This window comes from Callorhinus ursinus, unplaced genomic scaffold, assembly GCF_003265705.2.
Source record: "Callorhinus ursinus isolate GAN/ISIS: 27379988/994484 unplaced genomic scaffold, GSC_fseal_2.0 scaffold37, whole genome shotgun sequence".
Classification (NCBI taxonomy): domain Eukaryota; kingdom Metazoa; phylum Chordata; class Mammalia; order Carnivora; family Otariidae; genus Callorhinus; species Callorhinus ursinus.
The window spans coordinates 4,338,147-4,352,424 of NW_027397099.1; the positions used below are offsets into that span (position 1 = coordinate 4,338,147).

General features: G+C 43.9%; 1 protein-coding gene across 3 annotated transcripts in view; it reads right to left on the reverse strand.

Annotated features, from left to right (window-relative positions):
• WWP2 (WW domain containing E3 ubiquitin protein ligase 2) overlaps positions 1 to 14,278 on the reverse strand; it is a 138,044-nt gene that overhangs the window by 16,876 nt on the left and 106,890 nt on the right. For all 3 annotated transcript variants that reach the window (XM_025888928.2, XM_025888927.2, XM_073880069.1), the window contains 2 exons: positions 13,709 to 13,798; positions 4,351 to 4,525 (listed from right to left, as the gene is read on the reverse strand). In XM_025888928.2, coding sequence (XP_025744713.1) covers positions 4,351 to 4,525; positions 13,709 to 13,798 — 265 coding nt within the window. The remainder of the gene's footprint in view (positions 1 to 4,350; positions 4,526 to 13,708; positions 13,799 to 14,278) is intronic.

Genomic DNA, 14,278 nt, shown 5'->3' on the forward strand with positions numbered 1-14,278 from the left:
CGAGAAGGAGTCAATGAAAGCTGACACTCACAACAATTCGACTGCTTGCAGTTAAAGCAAAGCACTTAACTATTTCGGACATTTCTTCCTTAATGTACATAGTACAACTTGAAAATAAGAAAAGGAAGTGGACAGAAAGAAGCCAAAGAGAAACAAAAATAAGAGCTACACACCATGGCCTGAAAACCAAAACCCCACATCTCCAGTAAGTCAACCAACTGCCCCTTCTCTTCTCCCACATTTCCCCTAAAATGAGTGATCCTAAGTATTGCTTGGAACACAGCCAGAGAAGCACAGAGAAAGGGGCATGGAGGGATTACAGTCAGAAGAAAGATCCTGGGATGTGCAGGTGACTCTTAGCGACAAGACAGTTTCCTTTACTAGTAGGAACAGAAAGCAACACTACTGAATTCTTTTCCTGGTAACTGTCCCTCGATTGGGACATCTGAGGTGCAGGCCCCGAGCCAGACAGCTCACGTTGAGTTCAATTCCCTCAGGGACTAAGCACTAAGTTCCAGTAATATTTTAAGATACAAACTCAGAAATAAAGAATGTCTAGCAAATACAGCCGAGGGCAAGAAAGGCTCTGGGAAGGGCATAAAGGTTACTGTATAGAAGGCAGGCTCCTTTTTTTAAGGATCTACCCCATGGGTGCAGAACAAAACCCAGGTGTTTGAGAGTTCAATCCAAGGGGCTCTCTGCAGAGTAAGAAATGAGAGTTGTCTGTTTCTGGATAACACAATTTGGCATCTACACATTAGGAGCCACAGAATGATCTTTTTCAGTCCTGAAGACACTGGCTACCTCCTTTGGTCCTTTTTTTTTTTTTAAGATTTTATTTACTTATTTGACAGAGAAAGAGAGAGAGAGAGACAGTGAGAAAGGGAACACAGCAGGGGGAGTGGGAGAGGGAGAAGCAGGCTTCTCGCAGAGTAGGGAGCCTGATGCAGGGCTCAATCCCAGGACCATGGGATCATGACCTGAGCCAAAGGCAGACGTTTAACGACTGAGCCACCCAGGCGCCCCCAGACTGTGGTTCTTAAGGGAGGACCAAAGCTGGGGTAATGGGAGTGCCTTGGAAACAGGAGGAGGCACAATGCACTCTAATGGGCAGGCATCCCCACAGGACCGCAGTAGGATCACAGAGGAGCAGGCATAGCAAAACTGTGAGGGCAGAACACAAGTATGTGCATGATGCTCACAAGAAACAAAGGCATGCTGGGGCATCAAGAAATGGAAGCATATCAGAAATAACGAACAATGGGCGCCTAGGTGGCTCAGTCGGTTGGGCGGCTGCCTTTGGCTCAGGTCATGATCCCAGCGTCCTAGGATCGAGTCCCACGTCAGGCTCCTTGCTCAGGGGAGCATCTGCTTCCCCCTCTCCCTCTGCCTGCCTCTCTGCCTACTTGTGCTCTCTATCTCTTGGTCAGATAAATAAATGAAATCTTTAAAAAAAAAAAAAAGAAAGAAAGAAGGGAACAATAAGAGAAACTGAAAAACGTGTGTGATGAGGCAGACGGCAGGAAGGAACTGTGGGAGACTGTGATGTGGGGTTCCCCTGGCTTCCATCTTGAACTGCATTTCGTGTTCTCTCGAGAGCAAGTAGAGAAGAACGAGGTCTTGGTTTCAGCCCAGCAGGAGGAAGAGGAGGGGAAGCCGCTGGTACAGTATCAGCTCTTAAGTCTTCCAAGTCAAACCCTGGGCCAAGGCCAAACCCCAAAAGAACTGTATGAAAGCAACTCTTCTTACTTATAACCAGGACATGGCACCATTGCAAACGAGGCGCAAAGCAAATCCAGGGGAGAGGGAAGTCAACAGAGAGACATTGAAAGCTAACCCAAAAAAGATTCCTAACATGTTTTTCAATATGAATCTTGTTTCACAGAGAAAAGGGAACAATCACCTCCATCCAGAACCCTCCTGAATCCCAGCCAAGCTGAGAAAACCAGTTTGGATTACTCAAAAAAAAAAAAATCTTTCCTTCACGGGGACCCTCCAAGGTGAAGTTCAACCTCTGTGTGCCCGGGATGACGCCGCTAGAGCGATAGAGGTGGGCCAGAGAAATGGATGTTCCAAAAGACTAAGTGAATCTGACCTCCAGAACCTGCCCTCTCACACACCAAACATCTCAGTCAACCGACAGAATATATCTGGTGCATTGTAAAGCAAAAAAGATTTCTTTAAGAGATTTTTTTTTTTTAATTAGAGAAGCTGAGGAAGCAGGGAAACAAAATGATTGTGAGACTCCTGGATAGAATGTGTCTTTGTCTCTAAGTCAAAAGCTAGAAATGCCCGGACCTTCCTAGTTTTATAGCCACGACCACCCAAAGAGCAGGTAAAGTCTTTGGGGCCTAGCTCTGGAGGAACAATTTCTGAAATGCAGAGAATGACTGGATTCCATCCAGTTTTGAAACATGCCAGAAGTGGATGCCAGGCAAGTGTGAAAGGGGCTGTGGAGTGCAAGGCTGGGCATAAGAACCCCCAGGGCATGGATTAGAGAGAGGCATTCCAGCTGACCTCGACACAACGTAATGTGACAAACATCGTGCTTTCTGTTCATCCATACTAAGGAAACTGAGGTTCCTCATCAGTTTACTCGCTATACGATGAGCAACAGCCCCCACAGAGAGAAGAGGAGACAGGCCCGCCCAGGGGGATGACACCATCCCTTATGGTTGATGATGTAGCTCCTGCTTTGGGTTAGCAGAGAAAAAGCTGCAAAGTTGATAATGAATGCTACTTGGTTAAACGAAATTAAAGATTTTCTGAGCATCTAACTAGGAAAGTATCTAATTTAGAAATGGGCTGTGGGCTTAGAGTTTATTTCAAATAGAAATAATGTTGACTAAACACGGTGACTCAATGTTGTGGAACAGGTCGAAAAGTTTCCAGCCTCTAATCCACCACCTTCTATAGGGATTCTAGGCAGATCCCAAGCTTCATGTTCAAGGTGCCCTGAGAATATGCAGAGTTCCAGTTTGGGAATCCCCGTCCCTACCAAAGAGGCTGTGTGGCTGGGTTCCCCCAGCCACCAGGTCACTGATGGAGGCTCTGATGGGATGGAATGTGAGGCTAGGAGGGTTCCTGAAGGGACACAGTACAGGAGGCCATTAGACAGTTTCCTTGGGACCCTAGCACTCTGAATTCTGTTAAGTAGGACATTTAAATGCTGTTCTGTCGATAATGACTACAGAAAGCTTCAAGCCAGTGATTAAAATGGCAGTGATAGGGGCGCCTGGGTGGCTCAGTCGTCAAGCGTCTGCCTTCGGCTCAGGTCATGATCCCAGCATCCTGGGATCAAGCCCCGCATCGGGCTCCCTGCTCCACGGGAGGCCTGCTTCTCCCTCTCCCACTCCCCCTGCTTGTGTTCCCTCTCTCGCTGTGTCTCTCTCTGTCAAATAAACAAATGAAATCTTTAAAAAATAAAAAAATAAAAAAATAAAATGGCAGTGATAAATGCAGAGCAAAACCCTCTTCCTTAAACCCTTCACAGTGACTTTTAAAAAGTGATCAAGTGACAGTGACATTTGAAGACTACTCTGCTGGGAACAGGCAATACAGATCAGAGAAGAGAGCAATGCCAACAGAGAGAACAATTCAGAGGCTGCTCTAACTGCTAAGTTGGGAGGGACAGAGACAAATCAGGAATCAGAGAGAAGGAAGGTGAACTAGATCAACGGTCAGTAAACTTTTTCTTCTACAGGCCAGACAGTAAATATTTTAAGCTTTATAGGCTATATGGTCTCTGCTATAACTACTCAACTCTGTTACAATGTAAAAGTAGCCAGAGTCACTATCTAAACTACTGGGAGTGCTTCTGTGCCAATAAAACTTTATTTACAAAACAAAGTGTGGGCCACTTTGGCCCATGGACCATAGTTTGCCAAGCCCTGATTCAGATCAATTTTAAAGGTCCCTCTATCCTTGAGAATCTGTCAAATAAGAAAGATCTAAAGAAAAACAGTAGCAGCAATGAAAAGGATTTGGGTGGCTGTTTTGTTCTGAAAAGCTGAGGTACGGGAGAGATCACAGCTGACCTTCAGGTTTCAAATTAGAATAAATGGGCTTGGAAGGAGGGGCCAGGAAAGAGATCCAGTCTTGGAAGAAAGACAGTAAACTGGGTTTCAGGTATCTCGATTCCTTAAACACAGAGGCTAGACAGTGAGTTACTAAATTAGAAATAATGGAATTTGAGGAATTTCACGGTGATGCGTAAAATCTCCAGAGCACTGATGTTTCGAGCCACGGCTTTCCCCACTCACCAAACAGGTCAACGGCTACTGTGTTAGAAAGCACATTCTCCAGTGCTGGGAGGTGCCACGCCATCGTGGTGAGCCCCTGCCCTCTCACCTGGTAGAGGAATCTTTGGCTGAAGTGCTGCATGGCGCCCTGGAGCTGATTGCGCTGGGACTGCCACTGCTCGTAGTTCCGCACGTACTCGGCTGTGGGGCGCTGCCAGGTGGTGGTCCGAGTGTTGTGATCCACATAGTAAAACCTGCCTCGGGGGTCTGTGCGCTTTTCCCAGCTGGAAACATCAAGTGTAGAATGAATACAGTGACCACCCACCCCTACCCTCAAATTCCAGAGAAATCTCATCTCAGGGTGGCTGGCAAGGAGGGACTAAGGGAGGGTTAAGCATGGGGTCTGGCCAGGCAAGCCCCAGTCACAGAGGCTTCTGGGGCTTACAGGATTAAAGCAGTCATTTGTGGCTGCCTCCTCACCATTAGCTCCTGATTTCCATTTAGGAGATCCATGTTGTTCTGGGGGAGGTGACTCTACTCCTAAGTGCAGAGGTGAGCAGCTGACTGGATCAGGAGTGGGTATGTGACCTATGTTGAGCTTAATCAGGGCAAATCTCATGACTTTTGCTAGGAATTCGAGGAAAAATATAGTCTCTCTTCCTTGCCAGGTATGACTGAGAAAGCATGCAGTCCTAGGAGGCGCTGGCTGCCATCTTGGACCCAAATACAATATGAAGTTGACCCAATAGATGACAGAGTAGAAAAACAAAACAAAACAAAAAAAGCCAGCCCATTGGTGATATTTTTGAGTCACCAGATCAGGCTTCACTTGAAACCAGGATCTACGTCTAGAATTTTCAGTTACATTAGCCAGTGAATTCTCTTCATTATTTAAGCCAATTTGGATCCCAATTTTTGTTACTTGCAACAGAAATCATCCTGATATAAAGTGCCAGTGAAAACATGTCCCATGGTCATGAGAAGAAGAGTTGGTATGAACAACAGCAGGATTCTCTACAGTATTTTTAGTGAGAAAGCAACCTTTCCAAAGTACTAAAATACCTAAAATACCCATGGGCAAGGCAAGGCTAGAACAGATGGTAAAAATCTTCAACTGTGCTTGGTAGGTATAACTTGATTTGCACACACTGAGGGAAGAAGTGATCAAAAGAAAGTAAGAGAGGGAACTTTATGGAATGATGGAAATGCTTTAACATTTTGATGCAGTGTAGGACACGAATGTATGCATTTGTCAAAACTCAGCCAACTATGTACCTGAGATCTCTTTAACTTATTGTACGTAAATCATACTTCAATTTTAAAAAGTGAATTTGAATCTAATCATGCCTCCATATCCAACTACCAGTTTACAGGGAAGACAAGGGATAGAGGAGCATGTTACCCAACACCTCAAGGTCACATCAGTTACATCCAGAATATGAGAAATTCTACAAATGCCAATGATCTTCAAGAAATAAATGGTCAGAAAAAAATAAGAAAGGGTGAGGGACTTACAGATTACGAGAGACTTATGAGACATAACAGCCAAAAGCAACATGATGGTTGAATCTGTCTGAATCTGACTCAAAGAGTTTGAATCTGACTCAAACAAATCAACTGTAAAAACATTTTTAAGACAATTGGGGAAAACGGAACATGGATTGGGTATGAAGTAAGGAAATATTATTAATTTTGTTGGGTGGGATAATGGTATTTTAGTTTAGTTTTTCTTTTTTAAAAGTAATCTCTATGCCCAACATTGGGTTCAAACTCACAACCCCAAGATTAAAGGTTGCATGCTCTACCGACTGAACCAGCGAGGTGCCCCTAGTTGTTTTTTTTTTTAAACCCTTATCTGTTAGAGATGTATGTGATATATTTATGGTTCAAAGTATATGACATACGGGATATGCTTTAAAATTTATCAGTCCCCTCCCTTGAAAAGTAGAAGGTCAGATGAAACAAAATGTTATTAATTGTCAGAACCAGGTGGTGGTTACAAGGAATTCATTGCACTACTCTCTCCAATTTGGTGTATGGCTGATGTTTGCATCATAAATTTGAAAGGGGAACAGGGAAAAAAGGGGCTTTAAAAAGATAATAGATACCACTGAAGAAAACAGCATTAACCCAATACAAAGGGAACCAATAAGGATTACACTATATGTGTTGGAAAGTCTTTGTTCCCTAACTACCTTCTCATTTATTTCATCTTCTCTGAATCTTTATCTTACTCAAATGCTTACCATGCTTTGGTCTGGTACCTTCCTCAATTTTCAGGGTTAACTTCTTAAATGACTTTTTTTGGCCACCTCTTCAATGATTCTTTTAACTCAAAGCCTCTCTAAAAATGGCTTCTCTTTAAGGAGTTCCCAGTCCCGATGGCCAGTGCCCACCCTGTGTCTGGATTCTGCCTGCTAGACTGCTTTGCCTTCACGACCTACTGTCACTTTGGACTCAACTAAATGCCACAGCTCTCTCCCTAAACCTGAGTCTTCCCCGGTCTTCCTCCTGCTAGTCCTCCTCCCAGGGGTGAAGCTACCCCATCATTCCTGACACTTCCCTTCCTGCTGATGTGAATTAACCATTCAGCCCGAGGGCTTCTTAAGGTTATCACCTACCCTTGACTTTCCGTTTCTCTGTCCAACTATATCGGAACAAATCTCCCCACTCTGAGTCAGCCTATAAACTTCCATGGGGATTATCATACCAGACATCCCCCCCCACCCACTTGTGTGTGATGCTCCTGCTCAAAAACTTCAACTGACTCCCCACCACCCTTAAGTCAAAACCTCAAATTAGTATTCAAGGCTTACAACAAATTGGAACCTTCCCACCTTTCCCATAAATCCTCTCAACTTATTGATTTTTATTTTTATTTTTTTAATCAAAGGAATCATGTATCAATAGTTTAAAAATACAAATAGTTCTAAAGGAGGTACAATAAAAAAAAATAGCATCTCTTTCCCTACCTCTCCCCATTGCTGATTCCTGCTCCTCAGAAGCAACAACTTTCAATTCTCAACTGCTTCTTCTATTTACAGCCATATTTCTGAATAACATGCTTCTTCTATTATGTCTTGATTTCTGTCATATTAGACGTTACTGGTGAACTTTCTACTGTCAGAGCTGAGCATTTATTATATCCCACCCCACAAGACACACAGTGCCCTCTCCTCCCCCCAGACTCCCAATTTAAAAAAATCATCATTAAATCAACATTCAGAGTTTGTATTATGACTTTGTAGAATACTAGAAATACATTTCCTTACTTGTACAACTTTTTCTTCTTTTCTGAAGTTAAAGAATTATGTATTTCATTCTGCTTGGTTTTCAAGAACCTATCACTACTGCCCCCCCAGATTCTCATAGTACAGGTGGCCTTTTGGTGTGAGTTAAATGTGCCTAGCCATGTCTCTCCAAGCACACTTCGTCCTATGTGGACACCTGTCCTCCAGACCAGCTCTACATCACCTGAGTCATCTTCCCTCACCTTCCTCTTGGGAACGTCTATGGCCCCTGAAAGGAGTCCCCTATGTCCTGCATCTCATGACTTCTTTCTTGGTTTCCTCTCGTTTGGTAGAACAAATCATCTAGTAGCTTCTGAGAAAGAATGAACCGAAGTGAATTGTTTGAAACACTGAAAATACCTTAATTGCAACCCTCACAGTTGAGTGTTAAGATGACTAAGAGTTGATTTCCAGACAGGAAATAATTTTCCATCAGAATTTTAAGGGTCCAGCTCCACAGTTGGCTGTTGAGACGAGAAATGGCATTCTTGATTCCTGATCCTTGATATGTACCCTATTTTTACCTTCTGGAGGCTTCTGAGATGTTCTCTTGTCATCCCAAAATTTCACTAGAATGTGCCCTGGAGTCACTCTTATCCCATTCTCTGGGTTGGGCATTTGGTAGGCCCTTTGAGTTTGAATACTTTATCTCTCAATTCTAGCAAAATCCTTTTATTCTTTCTTTGAAAATTTCTTATCCTCTATTTCTAGTTCTTGCTAGAACTATTCGTGAATGATGCTGAAGCTCCTAACTCATCCTCTAATCTCCAACATTATCTTTCAATCCTGTAATTTTTATTTCTGCTGTTATATATAGTTGACCCTTGATCAGCAAGGGTTTGAACTGTGGGGGTCCACTTATATGTGGATTTATTTCAATAAAAACAACACAGTACTGTAAATGTATTTTTCTTCCTTATGATTTTCTTAACACTTCCTTTTCTCTAGCTTACTTTATTGTAAGATTACAGTATATAATACATATAACATACAAAATATTTGTTAATCAATTGTAAGGCTCTGGTCAACAGTAAGCTATTAGTAGTTAAGTTTTGGGGGAGTCAAAGTTATATCCATATTTTCTTTTTTTTTTTTTAAGATTTTATTTATTTATTCATGAAAGACAGAGAGAAAGAGAGAGGCAGAGGGAGAAGCAGGCTCCCAAGGAGGAGGGAGCCTGACGCAGGACTCGATCCCAGGACCCTGGGATCATGACCTGAGCCAAATATTTTCAACTGTGTAGGGGGTCAGCTCTCCTAACACCTAGGCTGTTCAATGGTCAGCTATATATTAATTTCTAAAAGGCCTTCTTGGGGGGCGCCTGGGTGACTCAGTCGGTTAAGCGTCTGCCTTCATCTCAGGTAGTGATCCCGGGGTCCTGGGATCGAGCCCCACATCAGGCTCCCTGCTCAGTGGGGGGCCTGCTTCTCCCTCTCCCACACCCCCTGATTGTGTTCCCTCTCTTGCTGTCTCTCTCTCTGTGTCAAATAAATAAATAAAATCTTAAATAAAAAATAAAAAATAAAAGGCCTTCTTGGGATGCCTGGGTGGCTCAGTTGGTTAGGTGCCTGCCTTCAGCTCAGGTCATAATCCCAGCATCCTGGGATCGAGTCCCCCATTGGACTCCTTGCTCAGTGGGGAGCCTGCTTCTCCCTCTGCCTGCCACTCCCCCTGCTTGTGCGTCCTCTCTCTGACAAATAAATCAATAAAATCTTTTTAAAAATCTAAAAGAATTAAAAATAAAAATAAGAGGCCTTGTTTCCTGCATGGTCCATTTTATGGTCTCCTGTTCTTGCACAGATGCTATATTTCCTCCCAAATTTTTGAGGATATGAATTATAATTTGGTTTTACCTTCCACATTGTTTTCACCAAGTCCCTCTTTCTCTGTCTGCTGGTCTCCGGCTGTTCTTTCACATTTAAAAGTGAGTCATTAAAATGCTGAATGGACGCTCTGGGTATCCAGGTCCAGGTGGGCTGACCAGCGGCTTCACTCCGCTGTTGGACTAAAAGACCCGCAAATAGCACCATCTGTAGTTCTCTTCCCTGAGACTGGTCACTTTATCCAGAAAAAACTCCAATCTTTAACTTGGGGACAGTACCCTTGCTTAATCCCTTTTTCTCTGAGTTCATCTCCGCCTTCCGCTACGGCTGTATCCCACAGGCCGGCTGTGTGCGTACATGTGTGGGAGAGGCATACACGTGTGCAGGCATGCATGTGACAGTAGGAGGCAAGTGACGGCTGACAACCTGAGAACGTAACTGCTCCCTGCACAGATTTCTGACTTAAGGGTTTTTTAGTCTCATTACACACACACACACACACACACACACACACACACACACACACACCACCCCAATGTCTGATTCACACACACACATACACACACACACACACCCCACCCCAATGTCTGATTGCTGAGGCTTTCCAGGTCTCCGAGCTGCAAACTGGCTGGCTTCCCGGGGGATACCCACACTGCAAGCTTGGGTTTCAGCTTTCTCAGCTCTGCCATTTATCTATCAGCAACTAAACTTTGATTACCATCTCCCATATGCTGCTTCTCCTCTTCTGTTCCTTTATCATTATACTTTTATTGCCATTTTAGGGGGTTTTGAGAAAGGAATGGAAATAAACACATGTTCAATCCACATGTTTAACTGAAAGTCCTCTGCACTGGTGAATTTCAAACTTCTAAGCAGCACAAGCCTACCCTTGATTCCGGGTCAATCTTACAAAGATTGACAATCTATAAAAACAGAGCAATGGTTGGAGGCCCAGTGAGCCCTTTTACTCTCCACTTCCAGCAGGCATGTCCACCGCACCCAGGTGCCTTGCTAGACACACTCTGAGCATCTTTGTTTCACATAAACTTTCTACTCCAGCAAAACTGCTCCATGAACATTCCCTACAGACATCTTTTACATTCACACTGTTCCCCAACCCTGGATCAACTTCCTCTTGTCATTTAAGTCCACGTCCAGCATTTCCTACAAGACTGAGTTTGAGCCACCTCCCTCTGTGAGGCCTCCCCTACACCATGCTCTATGGACAGCCCTCTTCCCCGCTCACCTCTGGTCTGAGTACCACCTAAAAGCAAATTACTACATTCATCTTTAGTTACCAGGGCCAATACTTTTTGTTCCTAGATAAAAAATGACCATTTCGGGGCACCTGAGTGGCTCAGTCGATTAAGCATCTGCCTTCGGCTCAGGATCCTGGGACTGAGCCTGACAGCATCATTAGGCTCCCTGCTCAGCGGGGGAGTCTGCTTCTCCCTCTCCCTCTGCCCCTCCCCCTGCTCGTGCGCTCACGCACGCTCTCTCTCTCTCTCAAATAAATAAATACAATCTTTAAAAAAAAAAATGACCATTTCTCATATAAGCATTCCCTGGCTCTAAGAGAATGGGGTGGCCATGATAAAGTGAATCCTTTGGCTCAATCTCACTCCTGGGTGACTAGGTCTGCTGAGATAATAGCTCCATCTGTAGTTTCAAGTGTGATGTGTGCATGGTAATACTCCCCTGGGGTGGAACTCCTACTAGTTAGCGATGAGAGCTGAAGCATTCTGTTCTCTCTAGGCTCCCTGTTACAGAGCAGAAGTACCTGCCAGAGGCTCAGAGGTCTGCGACCAAAACTCAGTAAAAACTAATAGACTAGGCCTGGGTGGCTCAGTCGGTTAAGCGTCTGCCTTCGGCTCAGATCATGATCCCAGGTTCCTGGGATTGAGCCCCGCATTGGACTCCCTGCTCCGCGGTGAGCCTGCTTCTCCCTCTCCCACTGCGTGCCGCTCCCCCTGCTTGTGCTCTCTTCTCTCTCTCTGTCAAATAAAGAAATAAAATCTTTAAAAAAAAAAGAAAGAAAGAAAGAATAGGCTATGTGCGCTGAGCCATCTCCCAATAAGACATTAAAACTGTCCTGAAAGTAAGAAAGCTGGATCTAGTGTCCCACCTCAATACTTAAAGAAGAATCAATCTTCGGCCATCCTTAGAAGACACCATTAAATATCTTCATTTAGATTCCATCCAAATGTTCACGAGATCGAGGCCTACATAACTTATAGACCAGAGAGGGTAAGAGGGAGCAACCAGAACACTTCTAGAGTTAAGGCTGCTTTTATTTTTTTTTTTACTATTTTAATTCAGTTAATTAACATATAATGCATTATTGGTTTCAGAGATAATGCTGCTTTTAAATATACGGGCTGTCAACACAAAAAGTACAAGTGTAAAATGCATCCTGTTAAAAATCAATGGTTAGGGCGCCTGGGTGGCTCAGTTGGTTAAGCGACTGCCTTCGGCTCAGGTCATGATCCTGGAGTCCCGGGATCGAGTCCCGCATCGGGCTCCCAGCTCAGCAGTGTGTCTGCTTCTCCCTCGGACCCTCCCCGCTCTCATGCTCTCTCTCTCTATCTCATTCTCTCTCTCAAATAAATAAATAAAATCTTTAAAAAAAAATCAATGATTAATTTGCAAGACACTGGAGAAATTTGACTACTGACTAGGTATTCGATGACAGCAAGGAAATACTGTTAATACAGTGGTTTTGCTTTTAATAAGAGAGCATTTTTTAGAAATATATACCAAAATATGGATAAAATTATATGATGCCTGGGGTTTGCCTCAAAATGATCTAAGAAAGGGGGAGAGGGTCGGGTGAGGATTACAGATCAGGAGTCGGCAAATTTTTTTCTATAAAGTAAATGCCTTAGGCTTGGCAGGCTCTACAGTCTATGTTGCAATTACTCAACTCGGCCGTTGAGCATGGAAACAACCATAGACAATAAGTATAAACAAATGAGTATGTCTGTGTTCCAATAAAACTTTATAAAGACAGGAGGAGGTCAGATTTCGTCCACAGGCTCATAGTTTGCCAACCTCTGGTATAGATGAAACAAGACCGGCCATGAGTTGGATAATTATTGAAGCCAAGTGTTGAGTATGTAGGGATTCTCTCTACTTAGTGCGTATTTGAAATGATCCATCATAATATGAAAATTTCCATAATTTCCAAAGTAAAAGGTTTGACTTTTTTCTAAGAAGTCAATATTTTACTTTGGTTAAATATGTAAATAAATATTCTGGACTTAAAGTAGAAAACAGAATGAGGACTAATGATGACAGATTATCGTTTCATTTCCAGAAGGGCAAGGAAAAAAAGGAAAACACAGCATTCTCCTGGAAAACTGAAACTAAAAACGGCCCATCCGTGGAAATTTGTAGGACCAGAAGGTGAGGTGGTATTTGCCTGGAACATACCTGACCACTGAACCAGAGTACAAGGGTTTTCCTGATACTCCCCACCTCTGACATCGTCTCCCTCTACAAACTTGGTGGGGAGGTGTCCATATGTTCCGCAGGAGCCCTTCATGACTGCTTTACTGGGAGGTGATTCTCTCCTGAGAGCAGAATACATTCTCTTTTGAAAGCTCTCAGGACCAAAAGGCACATGTGGAAAGAACTTTCTGTCCCTGGCAAGCAGGGAACCAAATCCCTTCTCCTTGAACTTGGACAGCCTTCCCTCACTTGGAAGCCTCACTCATCCTCTGGTTTTAGAGAACTTAGCTGCATTCTCACAAAGCCCAGCTGAACAAGAAGCACCCTTCAGGGGCCGATTGGGCATAGGATGCTGTGAAATGCATCAGCACCCTTTCTATCTTGGCTTCCTCGTGCCCTTTTTTCCCCAGAGATGCTCTAAAAATCCTAGGACATCCTAAGAAATGAGAGGAGAATTAAGTGAATAGGCAACAAAAAAGCAATCAAGTGACCAGGGAAAAATGTCCCTGTACTTTGCTACCTCTGCAGAAAGAGAATGAGAACCTGGCCCTGATAGGGTACCTCTGTAGGTGAAATAACTGAGGGCATCAAGATACCAATGGCCCAAGAGGCAGGATTCCTAGCTCTCCTTCCTCCAGGACCCAACAGCCATGGTAGTTCTGAGTATCACTTACTAAAAAGCATGGCCATCAGTCATGGCCAATACAGTGAATGTGGGGAGAAGGGAAAATAAAGAGAAGAAAGAATGTAGAAGGAGAAGACAATGGAAGGGGGAAAAAGAGAGGGAAAGGAGCAGAGAGTAGGGGGAACTAAAGATATGGCTACGGCAGTGTTGGTAGACAAGCCAGTGGGTGACTCTTGGTGCCAGTTCTAGAGTCTCGGGGCTGGCCAGCCCAAGCCTTACCCTGGAGGAAGAGGCCGCTCCCAGGTGGTGGTCTTGGTATTATGATCAACGTAATAGACACGCCCATTAGGCAGCTCTCGCTGTTCCCATCTGAAAAATAAAGTCAAAGGACGCATGAGCTACATGGTTGAAAGGCATAAGCCCTTGTTTGAGAAGGAGTCCTTTGCTACTGATGTGGCAACTTTAAGAGGACAAAGATGACATATGAGACCAGCCCAGTGGTCAAACCAGCTCCATGCTATCACTGACGGTGGCACCCAGGAGTACTTCTTGAGAACAAAAGCTCCCCTTTATGAAGTCAATGTACTAGAATATGCCATGGATCACTCTAGCTTCTCCTAAATGACCCATATGAATCTACATTCCTTGGACTTTTCTAAATCAGTGTTTCATGGCCATTTCAAGATCAAAGATCCCTTTAGGAATCTGACGAAAGCCAAGGACACTTTCCTTCCCAAGTGTACTTACCAACAAAAATTTGTATGCAATTTCTGGGCCTCACAGACCTCACCCAAAGTTAATCTAGGGACCCTCCAACCTTTGTAACCCACACTACGTTTTAAAGTCACA